The sequence below is a fragment of the Mobula hypostoma genome, chromosome 1 (genome assembly GCF_963921235.1).
Source record: "Mobula hypostoma chromosome 1, sMobHyp1.1, whole genome shotgun sequence".
Classification (NCBI taxonomy): Eukaryota; Metazoa; Chordata; class Chondrichthyes; order Myliobatiformes; family Myliobatidae; genus Mobula; species Mobula hypostoma.
Window position 1 is genome coordinate 173,310,696 of NC_086097.1, and position 23,113 is coordinate 173,333,808.

General features: G+C 40.7%; 2 protein-coding genes across 5 annotated transcripts in view; one reads left to right on the forward strand and one right to left on the reverse strand.

The window, feature by feature from the left end:
• Nucleotides 1-23,113, reverse strand: part of LOC134352539 (intermembrane lipid transfer protein VPS13B-like) — a 1,085,891-nt gene that overhangs the window by 422,475 nt on the left and 640,303 nt on the right. The window lies entirely within an intron of this gene.
• LOC134356668 (myosin heavy chain, cardiac muscle isoform-like) lies at nucleotides 299-4,617 on the forward strand. The gene is made up of 3 exons (XM_063067678.1): nucleotides 299-507; nucleotides 640-1,215; nucleotides 1,872-4,617. Exons 1-2 carry the CDS (start codon nucleotides 299-301, stop codon nucleotides 1,151-1,153), a joined length of 723 nt encoding a protein of 240 aa, XP_062923748.1. The 3' UTR covers nucleotides 1,154-1,215; nucleotides 1,872-4,617.

Genomic DNA, 23,113 nt, shown 5'->3' on the forward strand with positions numbered 1-23,113 from the left:
ATAAACAGTGTGACCATACTGCTGCCCCGCTAATGAGACGTGTCCGAATGTAACTATTAGTGGATGCTCCAACATACCACGAGGGGAGGGAGACACCTCGGTGAGAAAGACGTCACGGTGACTGGCCCCTGCAGACGTGGAGGATGCAAGCAGCGTGTGTATAGATTATAGGACTCTGAACAAGCGCACCGTCCCTGAACAGTATGAGGTTCCAAGGGTCGAAGATGCACTGGTCTGTCTGATTGGTGCAAAGTGGTTTAAATTACTGGATCTGAGGAGTGGATATTCCCAGATCCCAATGAGTGAGGCCGACAAGGAGAAGACAGCTGTTATAGGTCCCCTGGGATTCTTCCAGTCCAAAAAGATGTCCCAGGGCATATCCGGAGCCCTTGCAACCTTCTCGTGGGGCATGGGGAAGACCATGGGGGATGTGGACTTGTGTGGAGTTTTGATGTATTTGGATGATCTCCTAACGTTGGGTTTCGCCTTGGAAGACTATGAAGCGAGGTGAGTAAGGGATCCCGGGCAACTAGGGGTTAACAAAGTAAAACTTTCTTTGGACGAGTGCCAGGTCTGGAGAAGGACGCAGATTGTGAGTGTTCTGCGTTCATTTGCGGAAATCTGTGGTTATTATTGGAGAAATTACCCAACGTACCAGTTGAATTTCCTGGCGTTGGAACAGACGACAGTGGCGGAGGAACTGAATGACTGTCTCTATGGGATCAAGTTTGAAGTGGAGACAGAGAAACAGAATTCCGAGCAGAAACTGGAGAAATTGATCCAGAACAAGTTGGACGACTTGCACGTTGGGGAAGACAAAGGAAGCTGCCTGAGTAGGGCAAACAGAGAACTGAGAGCACCAAGAGGGGAGTCTGAATACAATTCAGAGGAGGTGAAGCAATGGCGGACAGATCTCGGAAGAGGGGAGCGGAAGCTTGAAGGAGACCTGAAGATGATCATTGACAGCGTAAATGAAATGGGAAAACTGGAAGTTGAACAGGAAGCAATCATTAAGAAGAAAGAGCTGGAGATAAGTTCAGAGACCAATAAACTGAAGGAGTCCAAGAAGAAGCTGACGCCTCGATTACAGGAGGCTGAAGAGGCAGCAAAGGCAGCCCAGGCCAAGTGCTCCAGTTTGAAGAAAGCCAAATAGCAGCTACTGATCGAGGAAATGGGGAAGAATACGGATTCAAAGGATGATGAGCTGGATGTGTGGTATCTGCTGCCTTTCGCTAACTTCCCCTCGATTGAGGAAGAGACTTTTGGCCCTTCTCCCACTGAGTCAGGTGTAGTAGGGAGGGATATCTGTGGGCAGCCTGGGTTACAGCAGGACCCTAAAGGAAAGGAAGCGGGGGCCTGGAAACGAGATAGGGGGCTCCAAGTTGCAGGGAGCGAGTGATAGGTTGAGAGAGGATTTGGTAAGTACTCCCGATAGTGTTCGAGCCTGATGAGTTACATGAGGGGATACGTAGGTCTCAGAGGATTAGGAGACTCCTGGATAGGTTGGCCTATGTAGCACCTGTGGAACAGGGCGTAAGGTCTACTGTTTGGGGAGCGATGTAACTGTTTTTGTACCTGGATTGGATTGGTGGGTTTGCAGGAAGATTTGGCAAGTTATATGGATGTCATGAGGACATGACAAAATTTGGTGGGGGGAAAGTGTAAGGGGTTTCTTCTTTCAAGTTACTTGCTAAGGCTAATAAAATAGCTTCTCTGTTGTGTTATAATAAAATGGCTTCTCAGTAATGTTAACTGCTGATGTAAGGTATTCTCTGTAGCAGCATGTTTAGGTTATAATTAGTGATAACGGGACTTATGTTCATTTGCTAACCAATTAGGACAGATGTTATTCTTTCTTGTGTATCTGAAAGCTGTCCTTTGCATGGGATTTGGTCAGAATGCGTCATGGGGATGAAGAGAGAAGACGCACATGAAGAGATGCTGCGAGCTGGCTCCGGAGTGGACCCCGAGCGGGGGCTCAGGACCCGGGCAGATTTCGGAAGAAATCAAATGGTGGACTGAGGATATTGCGTGAGCTCCAACGAGTAATTTGAGCACGAACTGTCTAATTATCATTCTTGGCGCCTTTTTATTTTATATTTTGGTTCTCTACTAATCCCATAGTTCAAGTAAGAGTTATAAAATCTTAATTATTTAACCGCATCACCCCGAGATCGTGCCACTAGGCAAAGCGAGTGTTACATGTGCTTCTCATTTATGATTTGCTTGACTTGTCTTGAATGCTTTTTGGTTTGGTCCGTTGAAAATCTACCATACTGTTGGACCTTAGAGAGAGACAGAGGCGATATGTGTTTTCATGAATTAATTGAAAAAAAGCTGATCCTCCAATTTTCCACATCAACAAATTGGGTGAGTTGCTAAGGTAATATTGTACAATGAACCTGAGGAAAGTTGGTTTAGTAATTACAAAGGGGATGAATACTTTTTCAGCCTCACAATTTTGGTTTTTAATCTTTAGTAAACTGTTGACAGGTTTTGGAATTTTTCTTTTGATTCAACATGATGCACAATGTTTTGTAGATAAGCTCAGACAAATCCTGCTTTAAACTAGTTTAAATTTTAAAAATGAGAGAGTAAAATGTGAAAATAGTTGTGTAGGCTGAATGTTTTTTTAAGGCACTGTATATAAGACGGCCTTTGCCCATCTCAAGGGGATGTTTTCACTGCCTACACAGGAAAGCAGGAAAATGCAAAGATCCAGACAAGGTGGTGGCAGATCAGTCACACGCTCCAATAAACTTTAACTTGCTATGAATAAGGTTAAAATTGACTCCAAAATGGTTCCAATTTTAAGAAAACCAGACAGCTTGTACCATGAGAAGTAATGATACAATATTAGTCCTTGTCATCAAAGGAGAAAGACCATAAGGAACAACAAGGAACGAGGCATACAGCAAAGGTTCCTCTAACACCTCCACAAATAACTTTGTCTCTCAGGTGAACAAAGCTCAGACTTCAGCTGTTTCCTCCCAGTCTCCGGACAGATCCATGTAAAACAGAGCAAATCTTACTTAAGCAATAAATAATCAATTTATTTAACAAATGATTGGTTAATAAATAACCTCGTGTCTCTACTTTTACTCAACACGACTGTAAAGACAGCAGTACTCAAGAGAGAAACTGAGATAAGTGAAAAGATATTCCCTTATGATGGTGCTGGTGAATCAAAACAATATGCTGCATGCTGCTTACCAAGTACTTTTGAAATGTCTTAATGAACTAGCGATTTCACAACCTTATGAAGGCTTCGGTTGACTTAATTTGCACATATACAGGTACCATATAAGTGGATAAATGTACATCGCCACGGCTGGAAGAGGGGAGGACTGCAAGCCAGGCTGAAACAGAGAGGAATGAAGTTCCATCTACCCAGCATCTTGTTAGCAAATGCAAAGTGACTGAAGAACAATATTGCTGTATTGGAGGGAAATGAGGAATTGCTTTTTTCTGTGCTCCACAGATACATGGCTCATGCTGGACATGCAAAAAATGTCTGTGAGATCCCAGGGCTTCGCGATACACAGGTGGACCAGACTGTTGATTCAGAGAAGGCAAAGTGTGGGAGGCCAATTTTGGGAGGTTATGATAAACTCTTTGTGGTGTTTGGACGCAGCGGTGTTGTCACAGTCTTGTTACCCTAACCTGGAGCATATGATGATTAAGTGCTAACTGTTCTACTTACCAAGAGAGATTTCCGCCATGATCCCGATCACAGTTTACATACCACCAAAGTCAAACATTAAACAAGCACTTGTGTATTGTCTGCCATGATAAGAAAAAAAGAAACAGCTACCCCGATACCTTTTAAATCATTGTCAGGGACTCCAATCAGGCTGGTTTGAAGAAAACTCTGCCCAATTATCATCAACACCAAGAGTCCCAATACAGTTACCACTGTTACAGTCAGACATCCTACACTGCAAAAACTCATTTCAGGGAGGTAGCACACCTACCTCCCGCAACCCTATATACACCCACCCCCGGTCGACCTCCAAGGGCGCATGTATATGGGACACTTGATTACGAAAGAACACAATTTATTTGACACATATTGAAACTATTTACACACACATTATATATATATCCTTTGCTGAGTAGCTTTTCCATTTCTTTTGCAAACTTTCCTTGTACTGTGATGTGGTTCTGCTGAAAAGAACTGTGAAATACTTGAGCAGCCTTCCCTGCGATTAGCCTCCCTAATGTGTTGTGGTCCCTAAAAGAAATAAAAGCATAAGGTGTATCTTTATTATATTGTCTTATGTAATACTTCATTTAGTGATTTTGTCTAATCTGTAAACCGATCTGTAATCTGTAAACTGGGTATATGCAGAAAATGTGACATTAAAATATGTACTTACTTATTATCATGGAGTCGTTTTTAATTCTATTACAACTTTAAGCACGTCTACAGGGAGCTTGGCCTCATCACGTAGGACAATAGAGTAGCTCCTTAGCAGCTAGCCAGCTAGTTTAAATAACATTAGCTATGCTAATGAATGAATGACACATGTTAAACTCACCCCAACATGTTTTTTACAGTCCTAACCCATCATGGGCAATAGAAAAGTCACTGTTGCAAACAGTGCAGCGAGCAACACTGTCATTATTTTTGACCCCTGTTAGGCAGGGGTACACTTTAGTGTAGTCTGGGGTGAAGTGTGTTTTATATTTTCTTTTTTTGAAACACTCTGCCATGGTGGTGCAGGACACTAAAATGAACTGATGGAGAGACAGAGGTCGACTGTAAAGCCTGCCCACACAGAAAACTGATAGGTCTACTTATCACGAAGAGAGACCAATCAGGATGCTCGCTCCTGCTCTCACTCCTGCTTACCCTCTGATTTCCGGGATATTGTATATAATTTGCGGGCATCAGGGAGCTGCTATTAATATGCGGGAGACTCCTGGAACTTCCGGGAGAGGTGGGATGTCTGCACACCATAATTAGGAATGCCTGCCACTCAATATCTAAACTGCATTTCTGAAAATCTGATCACTTACAGATAGGAGATAAAGAGCCAGGCTCCAAAGAAAAGGAGAGGAAGACTGAGGAGCGGTCACAGGTTTGCTTTGAGTCTGTACACTAGGCCATGTTCAAGGACTCATGAGAAGATCTGAACAATATACCATTGTTGTTATGGATTTTACAAAAACAGTCACAGACAAGTTCATCTCCACAAAATCATTCAACCTTCCCTAACCAGAAGCCCCGGATGAATCATGAGATCCGCAATCTGCTGAGGGCCAGATCAGTGGCATTCAGGTCTGGCAACCAAGTTAAATATGGAGTCCAGGTTTGATCTCCGGAAAGCCATCTCATGTGCAAAGTGGCAATTCTGGACCAAGCTTGAATCACTGAAGGATACTCCACAGCTGTGTCACTACCTGAATGCTGCCACCTCCTACAGAGTGAACTCAAGCAACATAGGTAACAACAAAGCTTTGCTCCCAGGTGAGCTCAATGCACTTCATGCTCACTTTGACCATCAAAGTTCAAAGTATATTTATTATCAAAGTACACATATATCACCATATATATATCACCTGGGATTGGGTTATCCACCTTTCCTACAATACTCTTTGCATTGATATATACGCAGCTCAGAACATTAGTCCCACCATGCAAGACCTCTTAATTCCTGACTTTGTATGTAAGCTTAACAACATCTTTCTCCACAACCACTCCAACATCTGTTCTGATGCTCTGCTACCCACCCCACTGTGCAGATCTAGCAAACCTTTCTGCAAGGATATTAGCACCTCTCCAGTTCAGGTGCAAACAAAATTCCCACTGAACTGAACTTACTTTCAAGGACTTTATCATGTTTTCGGTATTTATTGCTTATTTATTTTTTATTATTATGTCCTTTTGGGTGCAGTCATTCATTGATTCTGTTATGTTTCTTGTATTCACTGTGATGCCTGAAAGAAATTGAATCAGGGTTGTATATGTAGACATATATGTACTTTGATAGAAATAAAAGCATGCTTTGAACTTTGAGAGGAAATAACAACAAAAATAAGACATGAAAACAGATACAAGAAAAGTAAGCTTAAAACATCAATTGATGATTGGGAAATTGGCAGTGAGAGAGACAAAGAGACAAAGGCAGGGAGACAAAAATTGATCTTTCATTAAATTTTACGTCTATGACCAATGTTATTCTAATAAAATGATTCACACAGTCAAAGGATCTAGTAATATATGTGAGCACAAAAGCAGAAACTAATGGTTCATGAAATATGTCAAATGACATGATTCACTCAGCCCAACTTCTGCTTAATACAATAAAGGCACTTATTTAGTCATTGTCATAGAGTCATACAGCATGGAAACAGGTCCTGCTGCCAGGTTCTTCCATGCCAACCATGGTGCTTACCAAGTTAGTCCAATTTGCCTGCATTTGACTGATAACCTATTTAAACCCTTTCTATCGATATTCTAATACCTAAATCAGCGGTCCCCAACCACCGGGCTGCAAAGCACGTGCCACTGGGCCGCGATGAAACAATATGATTTGGCGATATGAAATGATATGAGTCAGCTGCACCTTTCCTCATTCCCTGTCACGCCCACTGTTGATCTTGAACGCACACGAGGTCATTACCCGTGCGTCATCCATGTCAGCGCCGGAAAAAGATCAACTCCTCGAGCTTGCAAATGCCGGTGGGCTGAAAAGTATGTTTGACATAACATCTCTGCCGGCATTCCGGATCAAAGTCAAGGCTGAATATCCTGAGATAGCCACAAACGCACTGAAAACGTTGCTTCCATTTCCAACATACCTCTGCAATGAATGCAACGAAAACTAAATTCTGGAATAGACTGGACATAAGGAACCCCCTTCGAGTATCGCTGTCTCCCATCACCCCTCGATGGCACTGTCTTGTTGCAGGGAAACAAGCCCAGGGCTCCCACTGATTCAGCGATATTGGTGTGTTGCAATGATTTTATATGTTTATATAGGGAAAATATGTGCTGTGTGTTTAATATCCAAACGTTACTTAAAATGTTATGATGCTATTGACTTATAAGTGACTTATATAACCATATAACAATTACAGCACGGAAACAGGCCATCTGTGCCCTTCTAGTCCATGCCGAACGCTACTCTCACTTAGTCCCACCGATCTGCACTCAGACCATAATCCTCCGTTCCTTTCCAATATCCAATTTTTCTTTAAATGATAATATCGAACCTGCCTCTCCCACTTCTACTGGAAGTTCGTTCAACACTTACTTCAAGCTCTCCTGTCCTCCCCTGATAATTGACTTATCGCTATATTCATGCAAGGAAAATATGCGCTGTGTGTTTAATATTAAATTCGTTAGATAAACCCTTTTAGAAACGAAATTGAGTGTATTAGCCACCTATCACCTATATTCTGGTTGTGATTAACACCCCCCCCGAACAGAATCACCAAAAACGATTTGTAGAAAAAAATTGGCACATACACGCATGCGCACACAGGTGCCCGCGTAAGGCTTCATGGTCATGGTAGTCTTTCTCAGGGTAAACACAACGTATTTGACTGCTACTCTTGTCCGTTGGCAACCCTACTCCCCCACCCCCCGCCCCCGGGTTGACTGGTCCGCTGTGCAAAAAAGGTTGGGGACCCCTGACCTAAATGCCTTTTTTACTGGGCAGCATACAGTCTGAGCAAAAGTAACTTGAACCAGTACTAAAACAGGTTTTCAGTTGTTTGATATTTTTCTTTATTCAGATCCCAGCCTAGAAATAATTTTATTTATTTCAGCAAAATGTTCTGCCACACAGGGAGTTGTTTCAATTAGCATGGTGAAGCTAGCATTTGGCTTGCGTGGACTGAGGTGATGAAGAAATTTTCGGTACAGTGAACCAATGGACAAGAAAATTGAAAGAAGTGATAACATTTTCGAGAGTATGATAATGTAAAATATTGTTAATAATATTGTAACAATAAAGAAACAAAATTAAGGCAACATCTGCTTCTTCTCAGTTATAAAAAGCTATGTTAGTCATTAACTGCACATATAATTTTGGCAAACACATTACTTACATGTAATGATGTTGGACTTGAAGTTGATTACATTAATCATCAGTAGCCAAGCCAATTTATAATGTATTAATGGTCCAGATCTTACTTATGTTAATTACGTGACCTTTCCTCACTCTTTGAGTTGAAAGTGAATGTTAAGCATATTGGGACAGCAAGGGGAAATCAGCTTCAGGGACTTACTAAGAAAGCATATCAACGTATGTCTTGCTAATCAGCAGCCAGCTTGGAAGAGAGGAATGAATGAAAAGGAAGCAAGAAAATTAAAGTCAAATAGATTGAAACGAACATAGGAAAACAAGTCTGTCTATGAGCTCTCTAATTTATTCCACTCTTCAAAATGGTAAGACCTGTGATTTAATTCCATGTACGCACCTCCAATTCACTTTGCTTATTAACCCGGTTATCAAATGACCAAAAATCTTTTATGACTACGAATTAAAATAACATCACTTTCAGTTTTCAGAAGCACATTTCTCCTGGCTAAAAACAAAATACTGCAGATGCAGTACGCCAGTGATGTTGTGGCGATGGAACTGGACTGTCTGCCGGTGGTGTCTCAAAAGAGGATGCTGTCCAAGTTGCATGCCATCTTGGACAATGTCTCCCATCCACTACATAATGTACTGGGTGGGCACAGGAGTACATTCAGCCAGAGGCTCATTCCTCCAAGATGCAGCACAGAGCATCATAGGAAGTCATTCCTGCCTGTGGTCATCAAACTTTACAACTCCTCCCTTGGAGGGTCAGACACCCTGAGCCAATAGGCTGGTTCTGGACTTATTTCCTGGCATAATTTGCATATTACCATTTAACTATTTATGGTTTTATTACTATTTATTATTTATGGTGCAACTGTAACGAAAACCGATTTCCCCTGGGATCAATAAAGTATGACTATGACTATGCAAACAATCTGAAACAAAAACAAACTGGTGTAAGTAGCCTGTAGTCAGATCACATCCTTAGTAAAGATTATTAACTACACTCATTTGTTTAGATTCGCTCTTCACAGATGCTGTTTGACCACCTGAGTACTTACAGCATTTTCTGTTTTTGTTTTTCTCCTTTCTATGAAGCAGGGTTTCTGAATTCCCCTTTTCAAAGTGCTATCTTCCATTTTAGACCAAATTTGCACAAAGTCACAATTTTTGACCTTGTGACTCACTGGAGAGGAAACATTGGATTTTTTTCTCTAAAGCTAACCTTCCATTTATTTAATATCTCAGTTAACTCAGTTAAATCATTCTTCAACTATGGCCAAAATGATATTTATGAGCAGTGGTGTCTAAAGCTAATCATTTTATCAGGATATAGATTTATTCAGCTTAACATTACATCTTGTTTTCCAAGCTTTTAGCAATATAGGTCAGAGTTTGATTCTGCTACCATTCTGTATAAATATGAAGGTAAACTAATCAATAATATAAAACATTATAACAAAAGATTTTTCAAATATATAAAGCGTAAAAAAAAAGAGGCAAGAAGGGAGAGAGGCAATTGACAGGATTTTATAGGCCAGTTAGCCCAACTTCAGCGTTTGCAACATGCTAGAGTTAGTCATTAAGGATAACATTTCGGGGTACTTGGAGACACATGATAATAGGTTGAAGTCAGCATGGATTCCTTTCGCAGATATCTTGCCTTATAGAGTGGGAATAAAGGGGCCTTTTCTAGTTGGCTGCTAGTGACTAGTGGAGTTCCATATTGGTTGGTGTTGAGTCCATTACCTTTCACAATATATGTTAATGATCTGAAATTGACGGCTTTGAGGCCAGGTTTTCTGATGATACAAAGATAGGTGGAGGAGTAGGTAGTGTTGATGAAGCAGGAAACCTTCAGAAGGACTTGGACAGATTGGGAGAATGGGAAAAGAAATTGCAGATGGAATACAGTAAAGGGAAGTATATGGTCATGCACTTCGATAGAAGGAATAAAGGCATAGACTATTTTCTAAAAAGAGAGAAAATTCAGGATCAGAGATGCAAAGGGTCATGGGAATCCTAGAGCAGGATTCCCTAAAGGTTAACTTGTAGCTTGACTCGGTAGTACAGAAGACAAATGCAACATTAGCATTCAAGTCAAGAAGACCAAAATAGAAAAGAAAGATTTTATAAGGCATTGGTCAAAGCACACTTGGAGTATTGTGAGCAGTTTTAGGGCCGCATACCTAAAAAAAGATGAGCTGACATTGGAGAATGTCCAGAGGAGGTTCATAAGAATGAAAGGGTTAACGTATAAGGAGCGTTTGATGGTTCTTGGCCTGTATTCACTGAAGTTTAAAAGAATGAGGGAGGGATCTCAATAAAACCTATCAAATATTGAAAGGCCTAGGTAGAATGGAGGTGAAGAGTATGGTGGGGGAGTCTAGGACCAGATGGCACAGCCTCAGAATGTAGGAACATCCCTTTAAAATAGAGATGAGAAATTTCTATATTCAGAGGATGGTGAATCTGTGGAACTTATTGCCAGAGATGGCTGTGGAAGCCAATTCACTGGGTATATTTAAAACAGAGGTTGATAGTTCTTGATAAGTAAGGGCATCTAAAGTTATGAGAAGGCAGGATAATGGTGTTGAGAGAGAAAATAAACATGCCATGATTGAATGATGGAGCAGATCTATGGGTCTAATGGCTTAATTTTGCCACTATGTCTTATGGTTTTATTTTATTATTTTCTTACCATGACACTTTTTTATGTAGGCAACAACTGAAGTATTGTATGTTCACTGTCCGTAATTTTTTTCAGGCTTTAGAAAATATTCCATTTTTCATGTTTTAAAATCAGACACATCAATATTTCCAGCATTGAAATCCACCTGCCAGAGTTTTCCTGTCCAATTTATGATGCTTAATTCGAAGCTTAATACTTTCATCTACATTGTACTATCTTCCATATACTGCTGGTAAAATGGAAATGTGGCTTTCTATTCCTCCTTCTAAATCAATTTGTATCTAGTGAACAGAAACAATTGTATCACAATCCATGCAAAAGACCAATGTCACATCTTGCCTACTCTTCCAAATGTACATTAAGCCTAATTCCAATCTTCTAGGGCTTCGTCATTTTTAGAAGCAGATCAATAACTGCGGTCAATTTCCTGAGCAAATTTAGCTACAACTGCCAAGACAAATCACTTAAGTATTCTTTTGAACCCTATGTAAATACTAGACAAAAAATATTTCCCACGTCCAAAGCTCTGCCAGATATCACAGCGTTCATGCAAATCTGCTATATCATCTACTGTGCCATTTATTCTCTTCTGCAATTTAAACCTTTGTTGACTCTCTCTGAATGACAGATATTAGCTTTACTACTTCATGATTCACTTGCTTTCCTCTTATTTTTCTTAAAATCTAGTGACATTTTTAAGAAAAATAAGGTATTATTTTTAATGTAATCAAATTGGTCTGATTTTCCAATATAATTAATGCTTCCTATATTGATAGAATTTTGCAAGATTATAATTAAAACTTTGATAATGTTCTCATCTATTTTCTTTATTCTGATTCTGGGGCTTTGCCGTTCTTATACCATTGTTTTCTTCATTTGTTTCCTTATGTTAAATTGGATAAGTCTCCACCACAATTCAGTAACATATTTTTGGGTCTTTGACACAATATTCCATTCTTAGCTGCAAATCATGGTGCATATTAATTATTGAAATGTTGGACTTCCCCGATTTTCAATTGCAATTTTATCACTGTTTGCTTGCAAAGGTCCAGCTTTACTACTTACCGCTTCTCAATTATAAATTGTGTTGGTATAGATTTTAATATCCCTTGTAATATTCCCATTTTTCTTGTACCTCTTATGACTTCTTTTACATAAGAAAATAAGAAATAGGAGCAGGAGTAGCCATCTAGGTCATCGAGCCTACTCCGCCATGGTTAATTAGGCCGTGTATTCAGCTCCACCTACCTGCCTTTTCCCCATAACTTCTTAATTCCATTGCCAAGTAAAAATTTATCTTTCTGTGTTTTAAATATATTTAATGAGATAGCCTCTACAGCTTCCCTGAGCAGATCCTCCCTGGAAAGAGGATTTTCTCCTCACCTCTGTCCTAAATATATTCCCCAAAATCTTGAGGGTATGTCCCCAATTATGACCTATTACTGTTCTTTATATCTCTCCCACTCACCAAAATATGTGGTAGAGGTTTTTTTTGCTTTTAAAATTATCTACACATGGCATTTTCTTCTGGCAAGCTGTGCTCTTAACCCTCAGGGAAAAATTGAGTTCTGCATAATTGGAAACTTAGTTCTGGAATTCCCTGTAATGCACGCTAACCTCCCGCAATCCCTGACTTCCCACTAACAAACTACTATAAATAGAAAACAACACATACAATTAGCTGGAGGAACTCAGCAGGCCAGGCAGCATTAATAGAAAAGAATTAAGAGTTGATGTTTCTGGCTGAGATCCTTCTTCAGGACAATATAAATAGATTTTCTTATATGATTCTGAACTCACTCACCATGGTGAGGTTACTCTTGCTAATGCTAAAATCTTCATTTTCCTTCTTTTTGAAGACCACATCGATAGTGATCATACCATCACTGTTAGGGAAAAGTTCACGCATCTTTACAAATGATGGTTCATTGTTTGTTACTAAATCTAACAATGACGTGTCTCTTTGTAGGTCCTAGGACATTATAAAGTAAAAGAATCCTAACCAAACTGACCAAATTCTCTAGAGAATGGAATTTCAAATATGACTGGGATGAAAATACACTGATGCAGGAAGCTGTACGCAAAAACAAACATAATCATCAATGTAAGTCTCAAGCCACAACTTGAAGGAAATAAATCCGAATTTGAATCAGGTTTAAAATCATTACAATTGTCACGAATTTATTTATTATGAAATCTCTTCATATTGTACTGATGAAGGGTCTCAGCCTGAAATGTCGACTGCACTCTTTTCCATAGATACTGCCTGGCCTGCTGAGTTCCTCCAGCACTTTATGTATGTTGCTTGAATTTCCAGCATTTGCAGATTCTCCCTTGTTTGTCATGAAATTTGTTGTTTTGTGGCAGCAGTACATTAGAATACATAATAATAGTAAATTACAGTAAGAAATATACATAAGGTTCCGGTGACGTCATCATCCAGAATGGCAGCTTAAATCAAGAGCCCCATATTTTGCCCCGTTAATCCATCAAGTATAAGATCTTCTGAAAATATCTGAATTGATAAGGGGGGCAAGAATGGGGAAAAAGAATGGAGATAGTAAAAGCATCACTGCGGAGCCTATGGAAGAGAGAGGTGCAATGCGCGGCTCTCTTACACGCGCACGTGGTGGTGAAGCTGACACTGGGCCTCGTTCAAGTGAAGTGGCAAATATGATAAGGATTTTGGAAGAGATAAGGGAAGTCCAAAAAGATATAAAATGGCAACTCAATGATATCAAGTCAGAGCTCGCCAACGTCAATCAGAAAATAGCGGTGGCAGAGACTCAAATTGAGAAGGTGAAAGATCGCGTGCAAAATGTGGAACGGATACTAAGTAAGATGATAAAAATATTAGATCAACAGGAAAGTAAACTGCTTGACCAGGAGGGAAGATCGTGATGGAAAAATATCAGGATTTATAATGTTCCCGAAGGAGCAGAGGGATTGTCGATGACGGAGTTTGTAGAAAAGTTGCTGCAGGGAGTGCTGGAGATTCCTCCGACTATGGAGATTGAAATTGAGAGGGCGCATCGTGCACTCGTCCGGAGGCCTCCGGGAGACGGAGAAAGTAAGCCACGCTCAATAGTACTCAGATTCCTTCGATTCAAGAGCAAGGTGGAGATTCTACGAAGGGCCTGGGGTAAGAAGAGGGTGTTTTGGAACAGGAAGTTAATATACTTCGATCATGATTACCCCCTGGCGGTCCTACAGAAACGGAAGGAATATTCCGAAGCGAAACGAATATTAAAGCAAGAAAAGATTAAATTCCAAACCCCGTACCCTGCTAAACTGAGAGTATTTTACGAAGCAGAGATACAGCTATATCAGACAGTAGAAGAGGCGACTACAAACATGAACACAGTGGCTAACTTTAGAAGTGCTGATAAACGAAACGGATGCAAAAATAGGCGGTGATATACCTATCTCAAGAAATACGTATTATAATGTGGATCTTATATTACTCAATTTTTCTTACTCATTCATTCACTCCTTCTTCCCCACCTAAATGAGAATATGTATATGGGATGAATACACAGGGAAATCATTTCTGTGTAATGGACATAGATTTTTTTTTACTTACTTTTATAGGTACTGCAGCGGGGGCCCTCAACTCACAGGTAGGAGGGGCTATCCCTCATAGCTAGACATTTCCTCTAGCTCAACGCAGGGTCATCTAGAGACCCCAGCCTTGGAATCACACCTTCATTACCTTTTTTTCATTATTCACGTTTCTTGGTTCTTATTTGTTCAGGGAGTAGATCGATTAAGTTATATTTTGCAAATTTCAATGATATACTAACAGATAAATACACATAGCTAAGGACAAAGTAAAATTCATTTCTTTTAATGTCAATGGGCTGTTAAATCCAATCAAACACAGTAAAATTCTATCAAAAATGCAAAAAGAACAAGCCCATGTAGTATATTTACAGGAAACTCACTTAAGTGATAATGAGCATGGAAAATTAAAGAGAATGGGCTTCACTAATTTGTTTTTCTCCTCATATAAATCAGGACATAGAAGAGGAGTTGCTACTCTCATCTCAAGCAAGCTAAATTTTGAAAAAGTATTCGAAATGGGAGATAAGGAGGGCAGATATATTCTGGTAAGGGGGAATATAGACTGAAATCCAGTGATCTTATTGAATATATACGCACCCCCAGTAAGTGATATTAGTTTCTTCCAGAAAATTACTAATATTATGGTAACGGAAACAGTAGATCTCTTGATATGTGGGGGTGACTTAAATTTACAATTACAACCAAAGTTAGACTCTTCCAATAGAAAAACTTATGAAACAAAGTCCTTACATAAGAACGCAAACATGAGGAATTCTGCAGATGCTGGAAATTCAAGCAACACACATTTGTGTGTTCCTTACATAAGAAAGTTAACACTCTTTTTGAGGATGTTGGTCTAATTGATATATGGACGGGTCTTTTCCCCAATAGAAGGGATTACACTCATTATTCTGCACCCCATTCTGTATATACAAGAATAGACTATTTCATAACATTTGGAAAAGATAAAGCCAAAATAAACACCTGTGGAATTGGAACAATAGACGTAAGTGACCATGCACCTATATATTTATCTGTTGATTTTGACCTGCAACCAAAGAATACTATTTGGAAACTAAATTCAAGTCTACTCAATGATTCATCAAAGTTGCTGGTGAACACAGCAGGCCAGGCAGCATCTCTAGGAAGAGGTACAGTCGACGTTTCGGGCCGAGACCCTTCGTCAGGACTAATTGAAAGAAGAGCTAGTAAGAGATTTGAAAGTGGGAGGGGGAGAGGAGATCCAAAATGATAGGAGAAGACAGGAGGGGGAGGGATGAAGCCAAGAGCTGGACAGGTGATTGGCAAAAGGGATATGAGAGGATCATGGGACAGGAGGCCCAGGGAGAAAGAAAAGGGGGAGGGGGGAAAACCCAGCGGATGGGCAAGGGGCATAGTGAGAGGGACAGAGGGAGAAAAAGGAGAGTGAGAGAAAGAATGTGTGTATATAAATAAATAATGGATGGGGTACGAGGGAGAGGTGGGGCATTAGCGGAAGTTTGAGAAGTCAATGTTCATGCCATCAGGTTGGGGGCTACCCAGACGGAATATAAGGTGTTGTTCCTCCAACCTGAGTGTATTAATTATTTATATACAGATTCTTTCTCTCTCTCACTCCTTTTTCAGTATGTTAATAGGACGGTTAAAAATGTAACCAAGGCAAGTACATGTTTGATAGAGCTATTTAGAAAAGCATATAATTCAGATAACGGTACAGTAGTAGAATAATTTCAAGCCTGTATAAGGGTTTGTCACATCTTAAAACACATTCAACTTCATACATTAAAACAAAATGGGAGAAGGAAGGATAATAATATGAGGAAGAATGGACAATAATATGGAGATATCAATGGAAGTGTACCAGTTCACAGAAATGGAGGGAGTTCAGGTGGAAAAACTTGATAAGATATTTTATTACACCCTCTCAGAATCCCATTATGATAGTAACCTCCCTGTTTGCTGGGGAAATTGTGGAAATCAAAATGCAAACTATTATCATATCTTCTGGGAATGCCCCATTATCAAGAACTATTGGAGTGGGATACACAATGCTCTACAAGACATCTTTAAATGTGAAATACCCTCAGAAAGTAAGACCATGGGGTTCCAGTGACGTCATCCTTCAGAATGGCAGCTTAAATCAACAGCTCTTTCGGAAAAACACATATATTGCCCCGTTAATCCATCAAATATAAGATCTTTCGAAAATATCTGAATTGATGAGGGGGGCAGGAATGGGGAGAAAGAATGGAGATAAAAAAAAGCACCACTGCGGAGCTGATGGAAGAGAGTGGTACAGCACGCGGCTCTCCTACACGTGCGCGTGGTGGCGAGGCTGACACTGGGCCTAGTGCAGGCGAAGCGGCAAATATGATAAAGGGTTTGGAAGAGATAAGGGAAGTCCAAAAAGAAATAAAGCAGCAACTCAATGATATAAAGTCAGAGCTCGCCAACGTCAATGAGAAAATAGCAGTGGCAGAGACTCGAATTGAGAAGATGGAAGATCACGTGCAAAACATGGAACAGATACTAAGTAAGACGGTGAAAATATTAAATCAACATGAAAGTAAATTGCTTGACCAGGAGGAAAGATCGCGACAGAAAAATATCAGGATTTATAATGTTCCCGAAGGAGCAGAGGGATTGTCGATGATGCACTTTGTAGACAAGCTGCTGCGGGAAGTGCTGGAGATTCCTCAGACTACGGAGATTGAATTTGAAAGGGCGCACCAGTCGCTTGTCCAGCAGTCTCCCGAAGACAGAGAAGGTAAACCACACTCCATTGTACTTAGATTCCTTCGATTCAAGAGCAAGGCGGAGATTCTACGAAGGGCCTGGGTTAAGAAGAGGGTGTTTTGGAATGGGTAGTTATATGTGTGTGTGCGTGTGTGTGTGTGTGTGTGTGTGTGTGTGTGTGTGAGAGAGAGAAAGACACACACACACACACACACACACACACACACACAGTGGTATGTCGAATTACCGGGTGAACAAGTAGTCTTTGGGGTACTGCAAGTATGTGTCTTTACTGATGCTTTGCTGCATGCATGAGCGCTCAGTAGAGGGTGCCGATGCTTTTATGCTGGTAGGGGAGGGGGGGTCATCGCTTTCCTGCTGCTTGTGGGTGGGGGAGCTGGGGGGGGGGCTTTGGGGTTCTAACATTTAACTGTCATTCATTGTTGAAGCACTCCTTTGCTTACATGGATGTTTGCGAAGAAAAAGAATTTCAGGATGTATATTGTATACATTTCTCTGACTTTAAATGTACCTATTGAAACCTAAGAACGCATCCTTAATTTGCACCAGTGTCAATTGTCAGTGAGGAGAGATTTTATTTCTGATCCACACAGACTGTGGTCTTCCAGTGAGGAAGTCAAGGTTCAGTTGCAGAGGGATTTAGAGAGGCCCAGATTTTAGAGACTGCTGATTAGAACTGAGGGGATTATCATGTTGAATACTGTGCTATCATCAATAAAGAGCAGCCTGATGTACATATTGCTATTGTCCAGATGATCTAAGGCCAAGTGGACAGCCAGTGAGATTGCATCTGCTATAGACCTATTGTGGTGATAGGCAAATAGCAGTGGGTCCAGGCCCTTGCTTTGGTAGGAGTTGATTCTGGCCCTGACTAACCTCTCAAAGTCACTCATTACAGTAAATGTGAGGGCAACTGGGCAATAATCGTTGAGGCAGCTCACCCTGCTCTTCTTGGGGACTGGTATCATTGTCACTCTTTTGAAGCAGGTGGAAATATCTGACTGCAGCAATGAGAGACAGATGTCCTTGAACACTCCAGCCATTTGGTTGGCACAGATTTCCAGTGACCTACTCGGTACACCATCAGAGACTTGACATCTTGCAAGATGTTCTGACGTCAAGACTCACAGGGTCACCAGATGCTGCAGGGATTCGCACAGGCCTAGTTGCATTTGTCCTTTCAAAGGATGCATAAACGGCCTTGAGCTCATTAGCTTTGTGTATGTCCAGCATGTTTTTGAAGGCACACACTTCTCCACACAGGTCTTCATGAAGTTGGTAACAACCATGAAGTATATATTTAGATTTGAAGACAAGTTTTGGTTTCAAAAATATGTTCAGCATCACAACTTAGGCCAATTGCAAGTTTAGATTGGTTGTTGTCACAGAAGGTCCAAAGTGGACGGTGTGTGGGACATCAAAGCCCTGTCATGGGTCTCAGGGAAGGGATTGGGAGATTAATCTAATGGATAACCAGCTCTGGAAGATTAGGGCAGGTCATGGTCAGGATGGAAGTTAAGGATGATTAGCTTGCATAATGCAGGGACAGGAAAAGGTTTCAGAGGTAAGGGATGGCCACAATGCTAGGGGAATAAGGCTGTCAGATAAGTGCCTAATGATAGGGTGAAGTTTCTCCTCCAATGTCACGGAGGAACACTCACGAAGAACCATATAGGTTATTCTTGCTCTGATTTCTTATTTACTTTTCTTTATTGTCATTGTCTTCTTCCATTGCATATGTTTGTTATCTATCACATCTTGCAACATGTTCATTTTCTATTTAATGTATAGGTGAAGAGATTTTGTGTTCCCTACAACAGAACGTAGAATATGAAATGGCATAGCACAGGAACAGGCCACTTGGCCTACAATGTTGTGCTGAACCAATTAAATTAGTAATCAAATATCTTAGTATCTCTGCTTCGTATAGATCGTCATATCTGTACACTCTATCTTATGCCAGTAATGTGTAATTTAGTACCCCACCTCAAATGGAACTATGTTTGTTTCCTACTTTTAGTCAATCATAACTCTGGACTGCTGTCTGTGTTGTGCGTCAGTGAGGGTAAAAATAGGATAACTTGGCATTTGAATGCGTGGCTGAATAACTGGTGTAGGGAGCAGAGTTTCAGATTTCTGGATCACTGCGATTTCTTCTAGAGAAGGGTACAAAAGAGATGGGTTACCCCTGAATGTAAGGGGGACAGATATTCTTACGGACAGGTTTGCTGGAACTATTTCAAAGAGTTTAAACTAATTTGGCAGGGGGATAAGGCTGAGGATAGGGTAGCTGGTATACAACCAGAGGCAGTGTGTAATGAGACTGTCAGGAAGGACAGCCAGAGGACATTGCAGTCTATGGAACAAGTTGCAGTGTAACAGGAGAACAAATTCAAAAAGGATGCAGGATTTAAGGTGTTATATTTGAATGCACAAGGTATATGTAATATGGCAGATGATCTTGTAGCGCATTTACAGCTTGACAGGTATGACATTGTGGGCAACAGTGAGTCAAGGCCGAAAGAAGATTACAGTTGGGAGCTTAACATCTAAGGACACACATTGTTTCAGAAGGACTGGCAGGTAGGAAGAAGGGGAGGGGTGGCTCTTGGTAAAAAATGAAATCAAATTCTTAGAAAGAGGTAACATAGAATCAGAAGATGTAGAATCTTTGTTGGTAGAGTTAAGAACATGCAAGGGTAAAAAGAGCCTGATGGTCATTATAAACAAACTACTGAACAGTAGCCAGGATGTTGGGTACAAGTTACAATGGGAGGTATAAAAGGCATGTCAAAAGAGCAACGTTACAAAAGTCATGGGATTTCAATTTATAGATTGGGAAAATCTGGTTGGCGCTGGATCCCAAGACAGAGAATCTGTAAAATGCCCACAAGATGGCTTTTTAGAGAAGCTTGTAGCTGACTCCACTAGGGGAACAGCAATTCAAGATTGGATGAACTAGATTTCATTAAAGCTTAACGCAAAGCAACCCCAAGGAGACTGAGCTCAGAATTTGATAGAATTCACCCTGCAATTTCAGAGGGCAAGGCTAAAGTCAAATTACAGTGAGGTAAAGGGAATTACAGAGGCATGAGAGAGAGGAGCTAACCAAAGTTGATTGGAAGAATACAGAGCAGCAAGGGCTGGAATTTCTGGGAGCAATTCGGAAGGCGCAGGGAGAAGTATTCTAAAGGCAGGATGATACAACCATGGCTGACAGGAGAAGTCATAGACAACATAAAAGCAAAAGAAAGGGCATATAAGAGAACATAAATTAGTGGGAAGTTAAGAGGATTGAAAAGATTTTAAAAACCAACAGAAGACGACTAAAAAAGCTATGAAGAGGGAAAGAATGAAATACGAAGGTAAGCTAGCCAATAATATCAAAGTTATTATGGGAGGACAAACTGTATGGGACGAAATGGCTAACAAACTGTATAAGTATTTTTCATTAGTCTTCACTGGAAGGCACCAGCAGTATGCTGGAAATTCGAGAATATCAGGGGACAGATGTGAACACAGTTGCTATTGCTTGGGAGAAGGCGCTTGGGAAGCTGAAGGGCCTGAGTTAGCGGGACCAGGTGGACTAAACCACAGGTTCTGAAAGAGGTAGCCAAAGAGATAGTGGAAAAATTAGTGATGATCTTTCAAGAATCACAAGATTCTGGCAAACTTCCATAGCAATGGAAAATTGTAGTTGTCACTCCACTTTTCTAGAAGGAAGGGAGACAGAAGAAATGGAATTATAGGCCAGTGATTGGGGAGATATTGGAGTCAATTTTTAAGGATGAGGTTTGGGGTACTTGGACACACATAATATAAGCCAAAGTCAGCATGGATTCCTTAAGGAAAAATCTTGCCTGACAAACCTATTGGAATTCTTTGAGAAAATAACAAGCAGGACAGGCGGAGGATAATCACCAGATATTATGTACTTACATTTCAGATGGCTTTTGACAAGTTGCCACACATGAGGCAGTTTAAAAGATAAGGTGGCATTACTGTAAAGATACTAGCAAGGAATCAGCATTGACAGATTGGCAGGAGACAAAGAGTGGGAATAAAAATAGCCTTTTGTGATTGTCTATCAGTGACTAGTGGTGTTCCAGAGGAATCGACATTGAGACTGCTTCTTTTTACTTTGCATATCAATAATTTGGTTGATGAACTGAAGGCTTTGTGGCCAAGTTTGCAGATGATACGAAGACAGGAGGAGCGGCAGGTTGTGTTGAAGAAGCAGGGAGGCTGCAGAAAGACAGATTAGGAGAATGGGAAAAGAAAAGGCAGATGAAATACAGCATCAGGGTGTATATGGTCATGCACTTTGATACAAGGAGTAAAAGTATAGACTATTTTCTAAATGGGGAGAAAATTCAAAAATCCGAGGTACAAAGGGACTTGAGAGTTCTCAATTTGGATTTGCTAAAGGTTAATTTGCAGGTTGATTCACTGGTGAAAAAGGCAAATGCTATCTTGCAAGGACAAGAATCTAAAGCAAGGATGTAATGCTTTATATGGCACTGGCGAGGCCTCACTTGAAGTATTGTGAGCAGTTTGGGGCTTTCATCTAAGAAAGAATGTGCTGACACTGGAAGAGTTTTCAAGGAGGTTTATTAGAATGAATCCAGGAACGATAGGATTATTACATGAGGAGCATTTGATGGCTCTGGGCCTATACTCACTGGAATTTAGAAGAATTTCATTGAAACCTATCGAATGTTCAAAGGCCTAGATAGAGTGGATGTGGAGGGAATGTTTCCTATAGTGGCGGAGTCTAGGACCAGGGGGCACAGCCTCAAAATAGAGGAGTGTTCATTCAGAATGGAGATGAGGAGGAATTTCTGTAGCCACAGGGTGATGAACCTGTTAAATTCTTTGCCATAGGCGGCTGTGAACACAGGCTATGTCATTGGATGCATTTAAGAAGGAAGTTAATAAGTTCTTGATTAGTCATGGTGCGAAAGGTTACAAGATGTGGGCAGGAAAATGGATCAGCCATAATGAAATAAAGAAGCAGGCTCAATGGGCCAAATAGCTGAACTCTGTTCCTGTTATTATGGTGTTATAACTATTTTATAATGTATGTTGGCACGTAGTCAAGTGGTTAAGGTGTTCGTCTAGTGATTTGAAGGTTGCTAGTTCGAGCCTTGGCTGAGGCAGCGTGTGTGTCCTTGAGCAAGGCACTTAACCACACATTGCTCTGCGACGACACCAGTGCCAAGCTGTATGGGTCCTAATGCCCTTCCCTTGGACAACATCGGTGGCATGGAGAGGGGAAACGCAGCATGGACAACTGCTCGTCTTCCATACAACCTTGCCCAGGCCTGCGCCCTGGAAACTTTCCAAGGCCTAAATCCATGCTCTCATGAGACTAACAGATGCCTAAAATAATGTATACCGATCAGTGTAAAACCTATACACATGTGCATACAAATTCAAAGCAACAGTAGGCTCCTTGAACATTCTCATCCATTCAATAATGTACCTGCTGCCTTGAATGCAGCTACAAATTGCATTGCCACTTATCTTAAGTAACTATTCACCTTCTTAATAAAAAAGAATCTATGTACCCCCAATCCAAGCCTCCGTCTTTGTCCATCTACATCAGGGGTCCCCAACCATTTTTTGCACCGCGGACCAGTTTAATATTGACAATATTCTTGCGGACCGGCCGACTGGGGTGGTGTTCAAGTAGGGTTAAACTCACCTCAACATGTCTTTTACAGTTAGGGTTGCCAACTTTCTTACTCCCAAATAAGGGACAAAAGTAGCAGTCAAATCCCAGGACACTTTACCCCAGGAAAGACTATCATGATCATGAAGCCTTGCGTGGGCACCTGTGTGCGCATGCGTGACTGCGCAGGTGTGATGTGCGCATGCGCGTACGTGCCGATTTTTTTCCACGAATCGGTTTTGCCTTCATCTTCCCGAGTACACTGTACATACTTTATTTCTACTTTATATAGGCTGTGTATTTATCACATCATTCCTGCTTTTACTATATGTTGGTGTTATTTTCAGTTTTATGTGTTATTCTGTATGATTTGTTAGGTTATTTTTT